The sequence below is a fragment of the Octopus bimaculoides genome, chromosome 4, assembly GCF_001194135.2.
Source record: "Octopus bimaculoides isolate UCB-OBI-ISO-001 chromosome 4, ASM119413v2, whole genome shotgun sequence".
In the NCBI taxonomy this organism is placed as follows: domain Eukaryota; kingdom Metazoa; phylum Mollusca; class Cephalopoda; order Octopoda; family Octopodidae; genus Octopus; species Octopus bimaculoides.
In genome coordinates, this window is record NC_068984.1 from 141,320,881 (window position 1) to 141,333,437 (window position 12,557).

At 38.2% G+C, this 12,557-nt stretch overlaps 1 protein-coding gene across 16 annotated transcripts in view; it reads left to right on the forward strand.

The window, feature by feature from the left end:
• The window catches only part of LOC106872026 (DISP complex protein LRCH3), a 254,748-nt gene that overhangs the window by 51,452 nt on the left and 190,739 nt on the right, over positions 1-12,557 (forward strand). For all 16 annotated transcript variants that reach the window (XM_052967554.1, XM_052967550.1, XM_052967551.1 and 13 more), the window contains exon 2: positions 8,928-9,072. In XM_052967554.1, the coding sequence (XP_052823514.1) occupies positions 8,928-9,072 (145 nt within the window). The remainder of the gene's footprint in view (positions 1-8,927; positions 9,073-12,557) is intronic.

The following is a 12,557-nucleotide window of genomic DNA, read 5'->3' on the forward strand; positions in this document are numbered from 1 at the left end:
ATATATATATATATATATACCTCCCATACATTGAAGGTATGGGAGGTATAGAAAGTCAATTGGGAAAGCAATACTTGTCATTACCATCAATAAAGGAGACAGCTAAAGGGAAAAAAGTGGGTATTTTTGAAGAAAGATGCATTATTCATGCTGAGTTTAAGTGAGCTGCTTGGAAATGCATCACCAGAAAAGTGAGTGGGGAAGTCGGGTCTGCAATATCTGCAGACTTGTATATGTATCAAGAGCTAAGCTCATTAGTCACCAGTGGAGCCACAAATATGAAAGTATAATTTTGCCTGAGTGTACAGTGTTCCTAATGGTCAGTGATGGTCTTCTTTGGTCATGCGCAGACAGTCATCAGCTACTGTAATTGTTTGGTATATGAACAGTTTGGCTGCTTGTTTCTCTAGGACTGGACAAATTGTTGGGGACAACTCTAATGTGAATCCAGTAAGATTCAAAAACTGATTAAGGTTGTTCAGTTTTTTTTTTTGAGTCTATGGAGAAACAGTTAAATCATCCAAATTTATAAAAGTACCATATAGGTTACATATATTATACCCTACCTTGACACTGTGTGGACTAGGATCTTTGTTGACAGGCCCCTGATATTTAGATGGGTTAACATTTACAGTATGCAAGTAGTAGCCTCTGTTTTCTGTATTTTTTGAGTATATTAACAATTGCGTAGGAGGGCTCCGAAAGGGATCTCAGCGAGTAGCGTCCCTGCCTCCCTGAGCTAGTTTTCCACCACATTCCTTAAAAAATCATGGTAGAAGCCTTGGTCTCAGGATCACTCATGTCTAGAAACTGAGGTTGGGGGTAAGCAAGGGCATGCTCCCTGTAGAAAATCCAGCTCCAAAAAAGCTTCATGATAGCAAAGGAAAATGGGCACCAGCCAGCCAGCCAGCCAGCCCAAATGTTGGGGTGGGCTGCACCCTGCCTACCTCGGTTGCTATGGTGTTGAAGTAGATCCGGTTACCCTCGTTTACAGGAACAAAACCCGGGTTTAAAACACTGGATGATGATGATGGGTGCTTGTTTCTCTGGGATTGGTTTTATTTGATGTGGACACCCCTGATGAGGAACCATTAAGATCTGAAAATCATTTGAGGTTCATCTTTTTTTCAGTCTATGGAGAAACAACTAAATTAGCCCTGTTTATAAAAATACTATATAGGTTACACACACACACACACGCACACACTTGTGTGTCATGGTTATTTTACCGATGTAACATAGAGTTTCATATTGTTGGTTGTACATTTGCCTCCATCTAATGCTGTTATAAGATTGAACCTGTCATCATTACATGTGTCACCACTCTCCATACTATCCATACTAATTTAGCTGTGGTCTCTTTCCTACTTCTCTCTGACTGGATGGCCATCCAGCCACCAGCTTCTTTGACACAGTAAACTCAATATTGTTAATGACGACAACAAAGAGGTTTCTTCCCCCACCTCTTTATCAATACTTCATCAATACTAAATCAATAAAATTTTTCGTACAGCTGCTGCTCTATCGAACATGAAATAGTTTAGCTGGTGAAGATTTCTCTTACTCCACCACACACACACGCACACACACATGTACCTGTGTTATTGCACACATTCTATTACATGCACATCCTCTCTCTGTGCATGCTCCTTCACGTGCACTGTCATGCACGTGCACTGTCATGCACTTTTGTGTACATGTATTCTTTTGCGCACACACACACACACACACACACACTGTCTCTCCAACACATGCATTCTCTCCCTCTCTCTTTCCCCCTCCTGATCTCTCTCTGTTCCTCTCACATACTAAACTCAATCCATTGATCTAGTTTTACCACTAAAATCAGGTTAATATGTAGGTTGAGTAATTATTATTATTTTTTTTGTCACAGCTGTTTTAATTAGATAGGACACTGTTTACATATTGATTTTAATTGGTTAGGAAGGTATAACTGTAATATCACTGTCTCTCTCCCTTTCTCTCTTTCTTCACATCTGCCTCTCCCCTTCTCATACCCAATGGTTCAGTAATTAACTGAATAAGATACCTTTAAACTGTACAACTGTATTGCAACACGTTTTGCCAGGGACAGTTTTAATTTTAGCTTTCATACTTCTTGGATTAATAAACTCACTTTTTATCCAAACCAACACGCTTCTCTCCTTGTGTCAAACTTAGAAATTGATGTCAATATCACTGTAACAACGACGGCCGCAAGTTGGCAGAATCATTAACATTGCCAGGCTAAATGCGTAGCAACATTTCGTCCATCTTTACATTCTGAGTTTAAATTCTGCCGAGTTGACTTTGCTTATCGTCCTTTTGTGGGGTTGATAAAATAAGCACCAGTCATATATTGGATTTGGTATAACCGACTTACCCCTTCCTTCAAAATTGCTGGCCTTGTGTCAAAATTTGGAACCAGTATTACTGTGTCAATGTCAGCTTTAGTACCAGTCATGTACTGGGGTTAATATAACCTGTCATACTGTCATTTAACACGTGTGACATTGTTCCTATATTAGACTTTCTGTGCTGAGGTCATCTTCACCTTTTATCTTTCCATGGCATAAAATAAAGTTTCCCTTTAAAATACTGGAGATTTGTCTGTTTTTTTTAAATTTGAGTCCTTGTGCATCATAACCAAGTGCTTCAAATTTTGGTACAAGGCCTGCAGTTCCAGTAGAATGGGTAAGTTGATTACATCAACCCCCGTAATCAGCTGGTACTTGTTTTTTTATCGAAGTTGACCTCGGTGGAAATTGAACCCGGGGCATAAAGACAGATGAAATGCTGCTGAGCATTTTGTTTGGTGTGGGAATGGTTCTGCCAGTTTGATTGAGCTGGACTCAGTGAACCACGAACTTAAAATCTGAGTCCAGCGACACACATGCATGCACAAGTGCACACACACACAGTAAATCACACACTCAAAATTTGAGGCCAGCAACACATGCATGCACACTTGTGCATACATACATGCAGACACACACATGCAAAAGTGCAGATACATTTATACGTGCATACATATGCATACACACGTGTACACATGGGTGTGTACACATACATGCACACATGCATATGCATACACACACACACACACAACTATTTCATCAAGCTATGATAAATGTGTTTAAAGAAAGGACAGCACTATAGAACTGTATTTCTTTCACCTTTATAGCTCCTGGCATAGCCTTCAGTTTTTTACTCCATTTTCCATTCCTTTATATTTTATTCGCTATTTCTCTCTTTTGCCATATTTCTGATGATTTCGACCTTCCATATGTTGTTTGGAGGCAGAAAATTGTTTTTGCTGTTATCATTGTCACTATCTTCTACAGTAGCCGTATTTACCTGGAATAATTCATCAACTCTTCTGACACTTTGGCTAATTCTGTGATATTCTTATCTCCACTTGCTCTCAATCTCACCGTTCTTCAATTTCTACCGCCAAGTACTCTTTGATGTTCTTGTAATTTATGTTTCTGTTTTGTTGCGAAGTATTTGATGATAGTTGCTCAAAGCTAAAATTTGGATAACAAGTCACTGAAGAACCAATTTGCCTGTTAACATTTCAAGCTGATGGTGTTAGGGGAGGGTAGGTGGGGCTTTTCTGCTGCCATTTATAAGGGAGGGAGGAGATAAAAGAACATTAGTTATTGCTTGTTGAGCTTTACCAAACAGGTGTTTTAGAATTGTGATGTTCACCACCATCATCATCCTCGTTTAACGTCCGCTTTCTATGCTAGCATGGGTTGGATAATTTGACTGAGGACTGGTGAACCAGAAGGCTGCACCAGGCTCCAATCTGATCTGGCAGAGTTTCTACAGCTGGATGTCCTTCCTAATGCCAACCATTCCGAGAGTGTAGTGGGTGCTTTTATGTGCCACCAGCACGAGGGCCAGTCAGGCAGTACTGGCAACAGCCATGCTTAAAATGGTGTATTTTATGTGCCACCTGCACAAGAGCCAGTCCAACGGCACTGGCAACAACCTCACTCAAATGATTTTCTAACGTGCCACCAGCACAAGTGCCAGTAAGGCGACGCTGGTAACTAATAATAATCCAAAAGGTGATGAGTTGTTAGAGCTTTGGATAGACAACTCAGGGTATTAATTGCATGTTTTCCGCTCCAAGTTCAAATCTTACTGACTTCATTTTTGTTTTTCATTCTTTCAGTGCCATCAAAAATGTAGGGCAGTGGATTCACTGACCCGTTTGAACGTTGGTCATATTGTCTTGCAGTAATCTGTTCCAACTCTTTGGCTTTGGCAACAATACTTGTGATGACATGGGTGCCTAGTTATACCAGTTCTAAAGTGGCAGCCTTTCCCTTAGATCAGTGATTCTCAACGGGGTCCGCATGACCTTTGGAGATTCACACGACCCTTGGGGATCCACATGACCCTTGGGGATCTATATAAGATTTTGTTGTTGAAAATTATGTGCAATAAATTGGCTATACTTATTATACACAAAATATTTTAACTTTTATGCAATTCCTAATAACATTTAATTATAAAAATATTATGGGATTTAAAAAAAAAAATTAAATGGTTATGGGGTCCAATGGAGTAAAATAAGATTCAAGGGGTCCAGAGGCAAAAAAACAAAAAAACCCATGTCTTCATTCTGTTGGAAGGAAAAAAATTTATTTTTATATAATGCATTGTGGCATTATATAAAAGGCTGATCAATCAACCTGTAACTGTTGCTCTTTGGAACTAACGGCCTTGTGGTCAGAAGAGAAGGAATTGAGACTTGCACAATGTTTGCTTACCCCTGTCAACCAACCTATTTATGAATCTGTTTCTCATGTATGTCCAATGTTCATGTGTTTTAATTAATTTTGAAAATAAGCATGAATTTTGGGAGATTTAGTAAAATAACAAACCATATTGTTAGTTCTAGTGTTTGGATCACAACAAAAGCTACATAAAATTATGGTGGATAGCTTTAAACGACACACTTTAAAAGCAGAGGTTTTGTGTTTTAGAATCAGAGACAGTTTTAGACAGACTGGTTTCCAAAGGATTAAAGGGCTTTTGTTTATCAACTTTGCATTGGACTTGTAAGGAAACCATTGTTGTCCAGTCTAAACTGTGCTAAATTAGTTAAAACTATCCGTCATTTCTGCTTCTGTCATATTTGTTTTGTGTATAGCAGTGTGAAACAGACTACTGTATAGACATATTATTTATACATATGCACCAGATTTGAAATGACAGTCAGGAAACGTATTGAAACTTTAGAGTGAATGAGTTATTGATTTCTTTAGAGTTTTTCCTTCTTTGTCGGAGAAGGACCTTGAAAATAGCAGATATGAGTCATGTTTAATCTGTAATAATCTGTAAAAGTTTTGTCATTTATCTTTAGGTGTGACAGGAAAATAAATACATATGCTCATATATAGATAGACTGAAGCTGTTGGGTCTTTTATGGTGTTTAGAGGAAGTAGATTTTAGTGTCTGTTTCAGATTGATGTCAAACCTATTATTAATTCATCATAATTGCTGTTTTTTTTTTTAGGCCACATGGTTAAAAAAAATTTGCTTTGCAAACCATGTAGTCAAGCGCTGGATTAACCATTAAGGAAAATAGGCATGTGCTTAGGGCATCAAGGGACGGGGGCACCACAGAAATGAAAATGGTTTATGGCATGAAAGAAATCACTGTCTTTACCTTCCATTCTTTAGTGATAGACAAAGGACCATGATGAATTTAATGACTAAAACCCCTTGACGTAGTGCCCTAGTTTGGCTGTGGTATAAAAAGAAATAAAATGATTTTTGTATTTCTGCATACTTGAGAAAACATCCAAGATGGCCAAACGGTTAAGATGTTTAACCTTTTAGCATTTGAATTATTCAGTCAAATGCAATGCTTGTTTGTTCACACTTATGCTCAGATGTCTGGATTCTGCACTCCAAGTCAGCTGTACGAGTCCAGTTCCCGCACCCATCCAGAAAGATCAAGGTCTCCAGGGTCTTGTACACTCTGAGTCTTGTTGGAGATGAATGTTGCTCATGTCCAGCCTGAAATGCAGGAGGTCAGTGTTTATGCAGGAGAAATGTGGGTGGGGAAGGGACCTGGTCTAAAGGTATTTGCAACTAAGTGGACTCTACTGTGGACCAAGTCTACAGGTCTGAGACGTTTAAAGGACCAGTTGATGGTGGTGTTAAACTGGAGACTATATATAAATTATAGTCCAGTATATAAATTATAAATTATTCTAGATAACAGACAAGTCAAGCTATGTAGCTGATGCTTGATTCCTCTTCCTCCCACCACTACCCTTAGCACTACTCTCCACTCCTACCAAACCATCTCAGTTATTCAGGTTTATAAAATTATTTTAACCCCTTCCCCTTTGGTTTAATAGATTTATATTATCTATTAGAAGCAATGTAACAATCTGCTGCTATTTCAAGAATTTTGCTACATCAACTTTGGCACCAAACTCAGTTTTAATGACAGTTAACTAATACAGCTTGTCCTTGGGATATTTCTTCCGGTCATTATTGTAAATTAGTGTTTTGTCCATTTTGGAAGAGGGCTGGCAGAGTTTCTAGAGAGGAGTGTTTTTTGTGGAGCAGGAAGATGTTTATTAAAACAAAATTAGCTTCATGGTATTGGAATAATACTTACGTTATTGGAAAATGTGTTGCTGGAAATATTATTGGATGTGTAGTAGTAGTAGTGGTAGGAATTTTTTTTTTATTTATGCGCCCTTTTAAAGCCTAGCCAGGCTCATGGACCCGGTTTCTTGGTTTCTATGACATATGTGTTCCCCCCAGCTGGACGGGATGCTAGTCCATCGCAGCGTTACTCAAGGAACAGGAAGAAAGAGTGAGAAAAAGTTGGGGCGAAAGAGTACAACAGGGGTCGCCACTTTAGTTTGGCATGATTTTTTTTTTTTTTCACTCCAGAAATTCTGTGTATGTATTTCGAAGAATTTCTGACTAAAAATGTTTCCAATTTATTAAAAATCTTCTAATTAAATATATGCTGGAGAAATTCATTAATGTTTATTTTCACTTTTGAGATAAATATTACCAGATTCCAATGTGTTGATGAGTTTGATTAGATCTGAGTATATTTTCTCAAAGAGAGAGACCGAATCTATGTAATGTAGCTAAAGAGATTCTTTGCCTGATATCAAGGTTGTAATTAAACTCTTATAATTCTGATGTGTTCTAGTGTCACTGTCATCATTATCATCACACTCTCCTCCTCACCGCCACCACCACCAACAACAACAGCAACAACAACACCATATGTGTTGCTTCAGTTGGCCAGGTCGTCTCCAGTTTTCTGTTTTGCTGTTTGTTTCATTTCTCTGTCATTTCCCTCCTGCGTCTGGTTTTTGTCACATCTTACCATTCCTTCCTCTTCGGCATGATCCATTCCTTCAGATTGCTAGCCACTGCTTTACCCGACTGCCATCATCCAATATGCAACACTAGTCTAGTTTTTTTTTTCACACATTTTATCTGGTTCCTCTTATATCCACTTTTTTTTTCTTCCTTCATTTCTACTCTATCGACATCCTGCTAAGCATGCTCACCTCATTTCATTCCAACCATCAAACATCCTCCATATTTCGTGCCTATCTTTTCTGTTATGCAACATTGAACATATACAAAGCATCATGCAATCTCCTGTTCACTTTCTGAGTGAAGGGAAGATTTTATGATACTTGTATATGTTGCCAGCAGAAGTAAAAGCTCCCTCAACTTTATCCGCTTCATCTACACTTTAGTTATTTCGCCTCCATTAATATTCTTTTCACCCTCTTCAGTTTTTTTTAATGGCTCATGTTATAAAAGGAATGGTAGTGCAGATGACCATTTTAGGAATTCTGGTAGTTGGAAGGAAAGAAGTTGTTATCAAACTGGAGATTTGGCCCAAATGCTACACCCGTGGGCCAGGTGTTGGTATTAAATAGTGACAGATTAAATTAGTATTTCATGATAATTACTTCTGTCATTAACCCTATATTGATGGAGTTTGAATAACAATGATGTTGTGTTACATGTTGAACTTTAAAAAAGTCTTACATATAGGTGCAGAAGTGGCTGTGTGGTAAGTAGCTTGCTTACCAGCCACATGGTCCCGGGTTCAGTCCCACTGCATGGAACCTTGGACAATTGTCTTCTCCTATAGCCTTGGGCTGACCAGAGCCTTGTGAGTGGATTTGGTAGACGGAAACTGAAAGAAGCCCGTTGCATATTTATATATGTGTATATTGTGTTTGTATATATTGTCCAATGAATGCAGGCATCGAAAAGTGTAAGGTAATTATGACTTGCTAGAAATAGCTGCAGGTTATCATTTTTCTCAAATTATTTCCATCTTCAAAATAAAAGCATGATATAATAAATAATGTGGTCCATGATAGACTATGGCTAAAAAGACCTAAAAACAGGGTAGTCAAGGCTGGAATACATTCGACAATAATGTATGTCAGATCAGGACTAAATGGCAATAGCATGGTTATAGGAGATTGTATCAAAAGGTTCCTGAACTAGTTAGGTCACTGCTAGCTCTCACTGCGCATGTAACCATGTGTTGCCATCTGTTGGTGCGTTACAGAACTAGTCCAGGAACTTTTTGGTACCACTTCATAAAAACCAGGACATTGATATTTTTGGCCCAGAGCTAAAGGTACTGTACAGTGGGACTGAACCTGAAACTGTGAGATTTCAAAATGAACTTAACCGCATAGCGTTTCCCATACCTAAAGTTTAATATTTTGGTAGAAAAATTGATTTTTTTTTTTAACCCAACAAACTGCAATTACAGGAAGTAAGATCCAAAAGATCCAAATTCTCCTTCAGTATTCTCCAATTGTCATTGTTACAGACCTACTTTTCGTTTTTTCATTCATCATTGATTTGGTTTTGCTTTTGTTTCATTGCAGACATTTCAAAAAATCGTTTCACAGAAATTCCAGAAGAAATTGGAGAGTATGCGTCATTAGAAAGATTAAATTGTTACCATAATTTGATCCGGTCTATTCCAGAAAATGTGGGCCATTTACAAGTATTAACACATCTCAATTTGAGGTAATTACCATTTTCTCATTATTCCTTTATTTGAAGTACCGTATCTCAGACTTTCGTGGCTCAGTGCCCTTTTGCTCAGTAGGGTTTCACAAATACCTTCTTTACTGCTGCTGTGGAATAGTGCCTCTGTATTAAATTTTTATGGGAATTACTAAAGAATGTGAAGAGTTATTCAATGAAGTTGTTGTATTGAACTGTTGATGTATCATCAGTTATGTTGCTGCTCAGCAATAACACAAATGCTCAGCATCATCATCATCATTAGATAATAATTATTATTAGAAAGGCGGCAAACTGGCAGAAACATTAGCACGCCGGGCGATATGCTTAGCAGTTTTTCATCTGTCTTTATGTTCTGAGTTCAAACTCCGCCAAGGTCGACTTTGCTTTCATCATTTTGGGGTCGATGAATTAAGTACCAGCTGCGTACTGGGGTAGATATAATCGACTGCCCCCTCCCTTCCTCAAAAATTTCAGGCCTTGTACCTAGAGTAGAAAAGATTATTATTATTAGAGCTGGCAGAATTGTTAGCTTACTGGACAGAATGCTTAGTAACATTTTGTCTGTCCTTATGTTCTGAGTTCAAATTCCACCAAGGTCGACTTTGCCTTTCGTCCTTTCAGGGTCGATAAATTAAGTACCAGTGAAGCACTGGGGTCAATATAACCGACTAGTCCCCTCCCCACAAATTTGAGGCCTTGTCTCTAAAGTAGAAAAGATTATTATTATTAAAAAAGCAGTACGCTGGCAGACTCGCTTAGCATACTAGACAAAATGCTTAGCAGTATTTTGCCTGTCACAACAAGCTGGCACAACCGTTATCATTCCATACAAAATGCTTAACAGCATGCCTTCCAGTTTTCTGTCCTGAGTTCAAATTCCGCCAAGGTCAACTTCACTTTTCATTGTTTCAGAATCGAAAAACTAATTGCCTGTTAAGTACTGGGATCGATGTAATTGACTAATTCCCTCCAATAATTATTATGTATTCGGATCATGACAAACAAATGAAATATCTTAACAAGGCCAGGTGGTTAAGAAGTTGGTTTTGGCAGTTTTTAACCACCAGTTGCTCAATGCTTTGTAGCTAGGTATGTATAGGGTGTTTGTTGTTCAATAGACATAGGAAGATGTTACCTTCCTTAGACAGACAAGAGTTGGCAATGGGAAGAGGTACCAATTGAAGAAGTAGCTGTCTCTATAAAGTGTCGTTGATAATCTATCTCATATTGGCACAGAATCGAACACTTCAAATTGAGGAGGAGAGTGAGAGAGAGAGTGACAGCGAGGCGCATGCACGCACACACACACACATACACGCACACACACACACACACACACACACACACACACAAAGTCTGTAAGTGGTCATTTTGACCTGTCAGGAATAGCAACTAAATTACCTACAAATCAATACTGCATAGTCTTAAAAGAGGTTGGAAACCATTAGATTATGTCAATGAAATTAGCTTTAAAAAAATAGTGGGGGGCATGGCTAGATTGCCTTTAACCAGGGATCTGCTTGATTAAAGTTGACTTGAGCTTAACAGCAACTTAGCATTTCTTGTCTGTTGATTTTAGGGAGATGCTGTTTGAATAAGAATATTATTACTATCTAATTAAACTCTATTATTAATGATGAAACATCTAATGATGTTTGGCTAAATTAACCGGAATGTTTACAAATTAAATCCCCAAACCTGGATTCTCCAACAAAATAGAAATGTCACTGGGTCATGTCTTTTATTGAATGGTTTTTGTTTTGTTTTAATTTAATTTGTAAAGTTTTGTTAAATACTTCAAAATTAAGCTGATTATTGTTTAAACCCCAGGCCTGCTCTAATTAAATTAGAACTACGATCAAAGTTATTCTAACTGAAACCATCCTGTTTTTTTTTTTTTCATTGGCACAGTGTACCCAGGACACACATACTCTCCAATGTGTTCTCTTTTTCTGAGTTTATTGGATGTGATTTGAAGGAAATTTAGGTTACTATTTTTAGCAGATCAAATAATCATTTAGAGGCTTTCTTTATTGGCTTGAGGCTATTTAGTGAGATTTCAAAGTAGGCCCAAGGTTACGAGAATGAAACTGAATTAGATTAGAATTTAGAAAATTTGGTGTCTGGACTCATTATCCAATCAATGATGGCCATTGTAAAACTGACAAAGATTGGTAATAACTTCTACTGAAAAACTTTAACTATGGAATCAATTACAATGTGATCGAAATCACATTACAATCGAAATTGTAATTGAACCATATTGGATGACTGGCACTTGTGCCAGTGGAGCACTAACACCATTTTGAGCGTGGTCATTGCCAGTACCGCTTGACTGGCCCTTGTGCTGGTGGCACGTAAAAACACCCACTACACTCTCGGAGTGGTTGGCATTAGGAAGAGCATCCAGCTGTAGAAACTCTGCCAGATCAGATTGGAGCCTGGTGCAGCCATCTGGTTCCTCAGTTAAATCGTCCAACCCATGCTAGCATGGAGAGCAGGCATTAAACGAGACGATGATGATGATGATAACGATCATCGCAATTAAATTAGGTATTGTCACCATTGACACCGCCCTCTCCCTTTTGTTGTCGCTAACCTTACTCTGACAATTGATGGTCTCATTTTTTTTTTCTCGAATCTTAAAATACAATCATCATTATATTTAACAGCACAATAAGCTTTCCCTTACATTTTGCTGTTCAGTTTAATTATCCAGGAATTTCAATGTATATTATAAAGGGTCGTCAGAGTAAACTATAGACGTATGTGTGACAGCATCTATTGTTAATTTGTGTGCAGTCACCTGACTGTATATATACAGCTAGGTCAGCTTTTGTTTCTCGTTAACAGAATGAATGAAATCACATCCACTGTAGTCATCTGCCCACTTAATTAAGGCCAACACACTACTTAAATCCAATATACGGGGGTGGGCAAAAGTAGGTATACAATTTTTTTAGTATGAGTGGAATGTTTTTTTTTCTTTTCTCTATTTTTTTTTTAAACCCAAACAATTCATAAGTTGATTAAAGGGTCTGTAGAGGATGATGCTTAGTTCATTGGAAGCCCCTCTTTTTTTGATTTCTAGGGAAGCCCTCTTTTTTGATTTCTATACTTACCTTCGCCTACCCCTCTGTACATACACACAGGTTGTATATAATGTATATAGATGGTACATGCAGTCTACATACAGCATAGATAGAAGGGAGATGTGAGATAGGAAGAACGGTAATGTAGGGGAGGGAGGTGGGGGTATGCGAGGTGTAGGGGAGGGAGGTGGGGGTATGCGAGGTGTAGGGAAGGGAGACGGGGGTATGTGAGGTGTAGGGGGAAGGGAGGCTTGCTAGGTAACATACAAGATGTATACAGCAAAGAATGGGATTCAAGACTGGACATGGCTGGTAAACAGTACATGTGAGGTGCATAAAAATACAGACTCTAATATGTTATAGTTGTGTAACATCTATTTTAGTATTTAG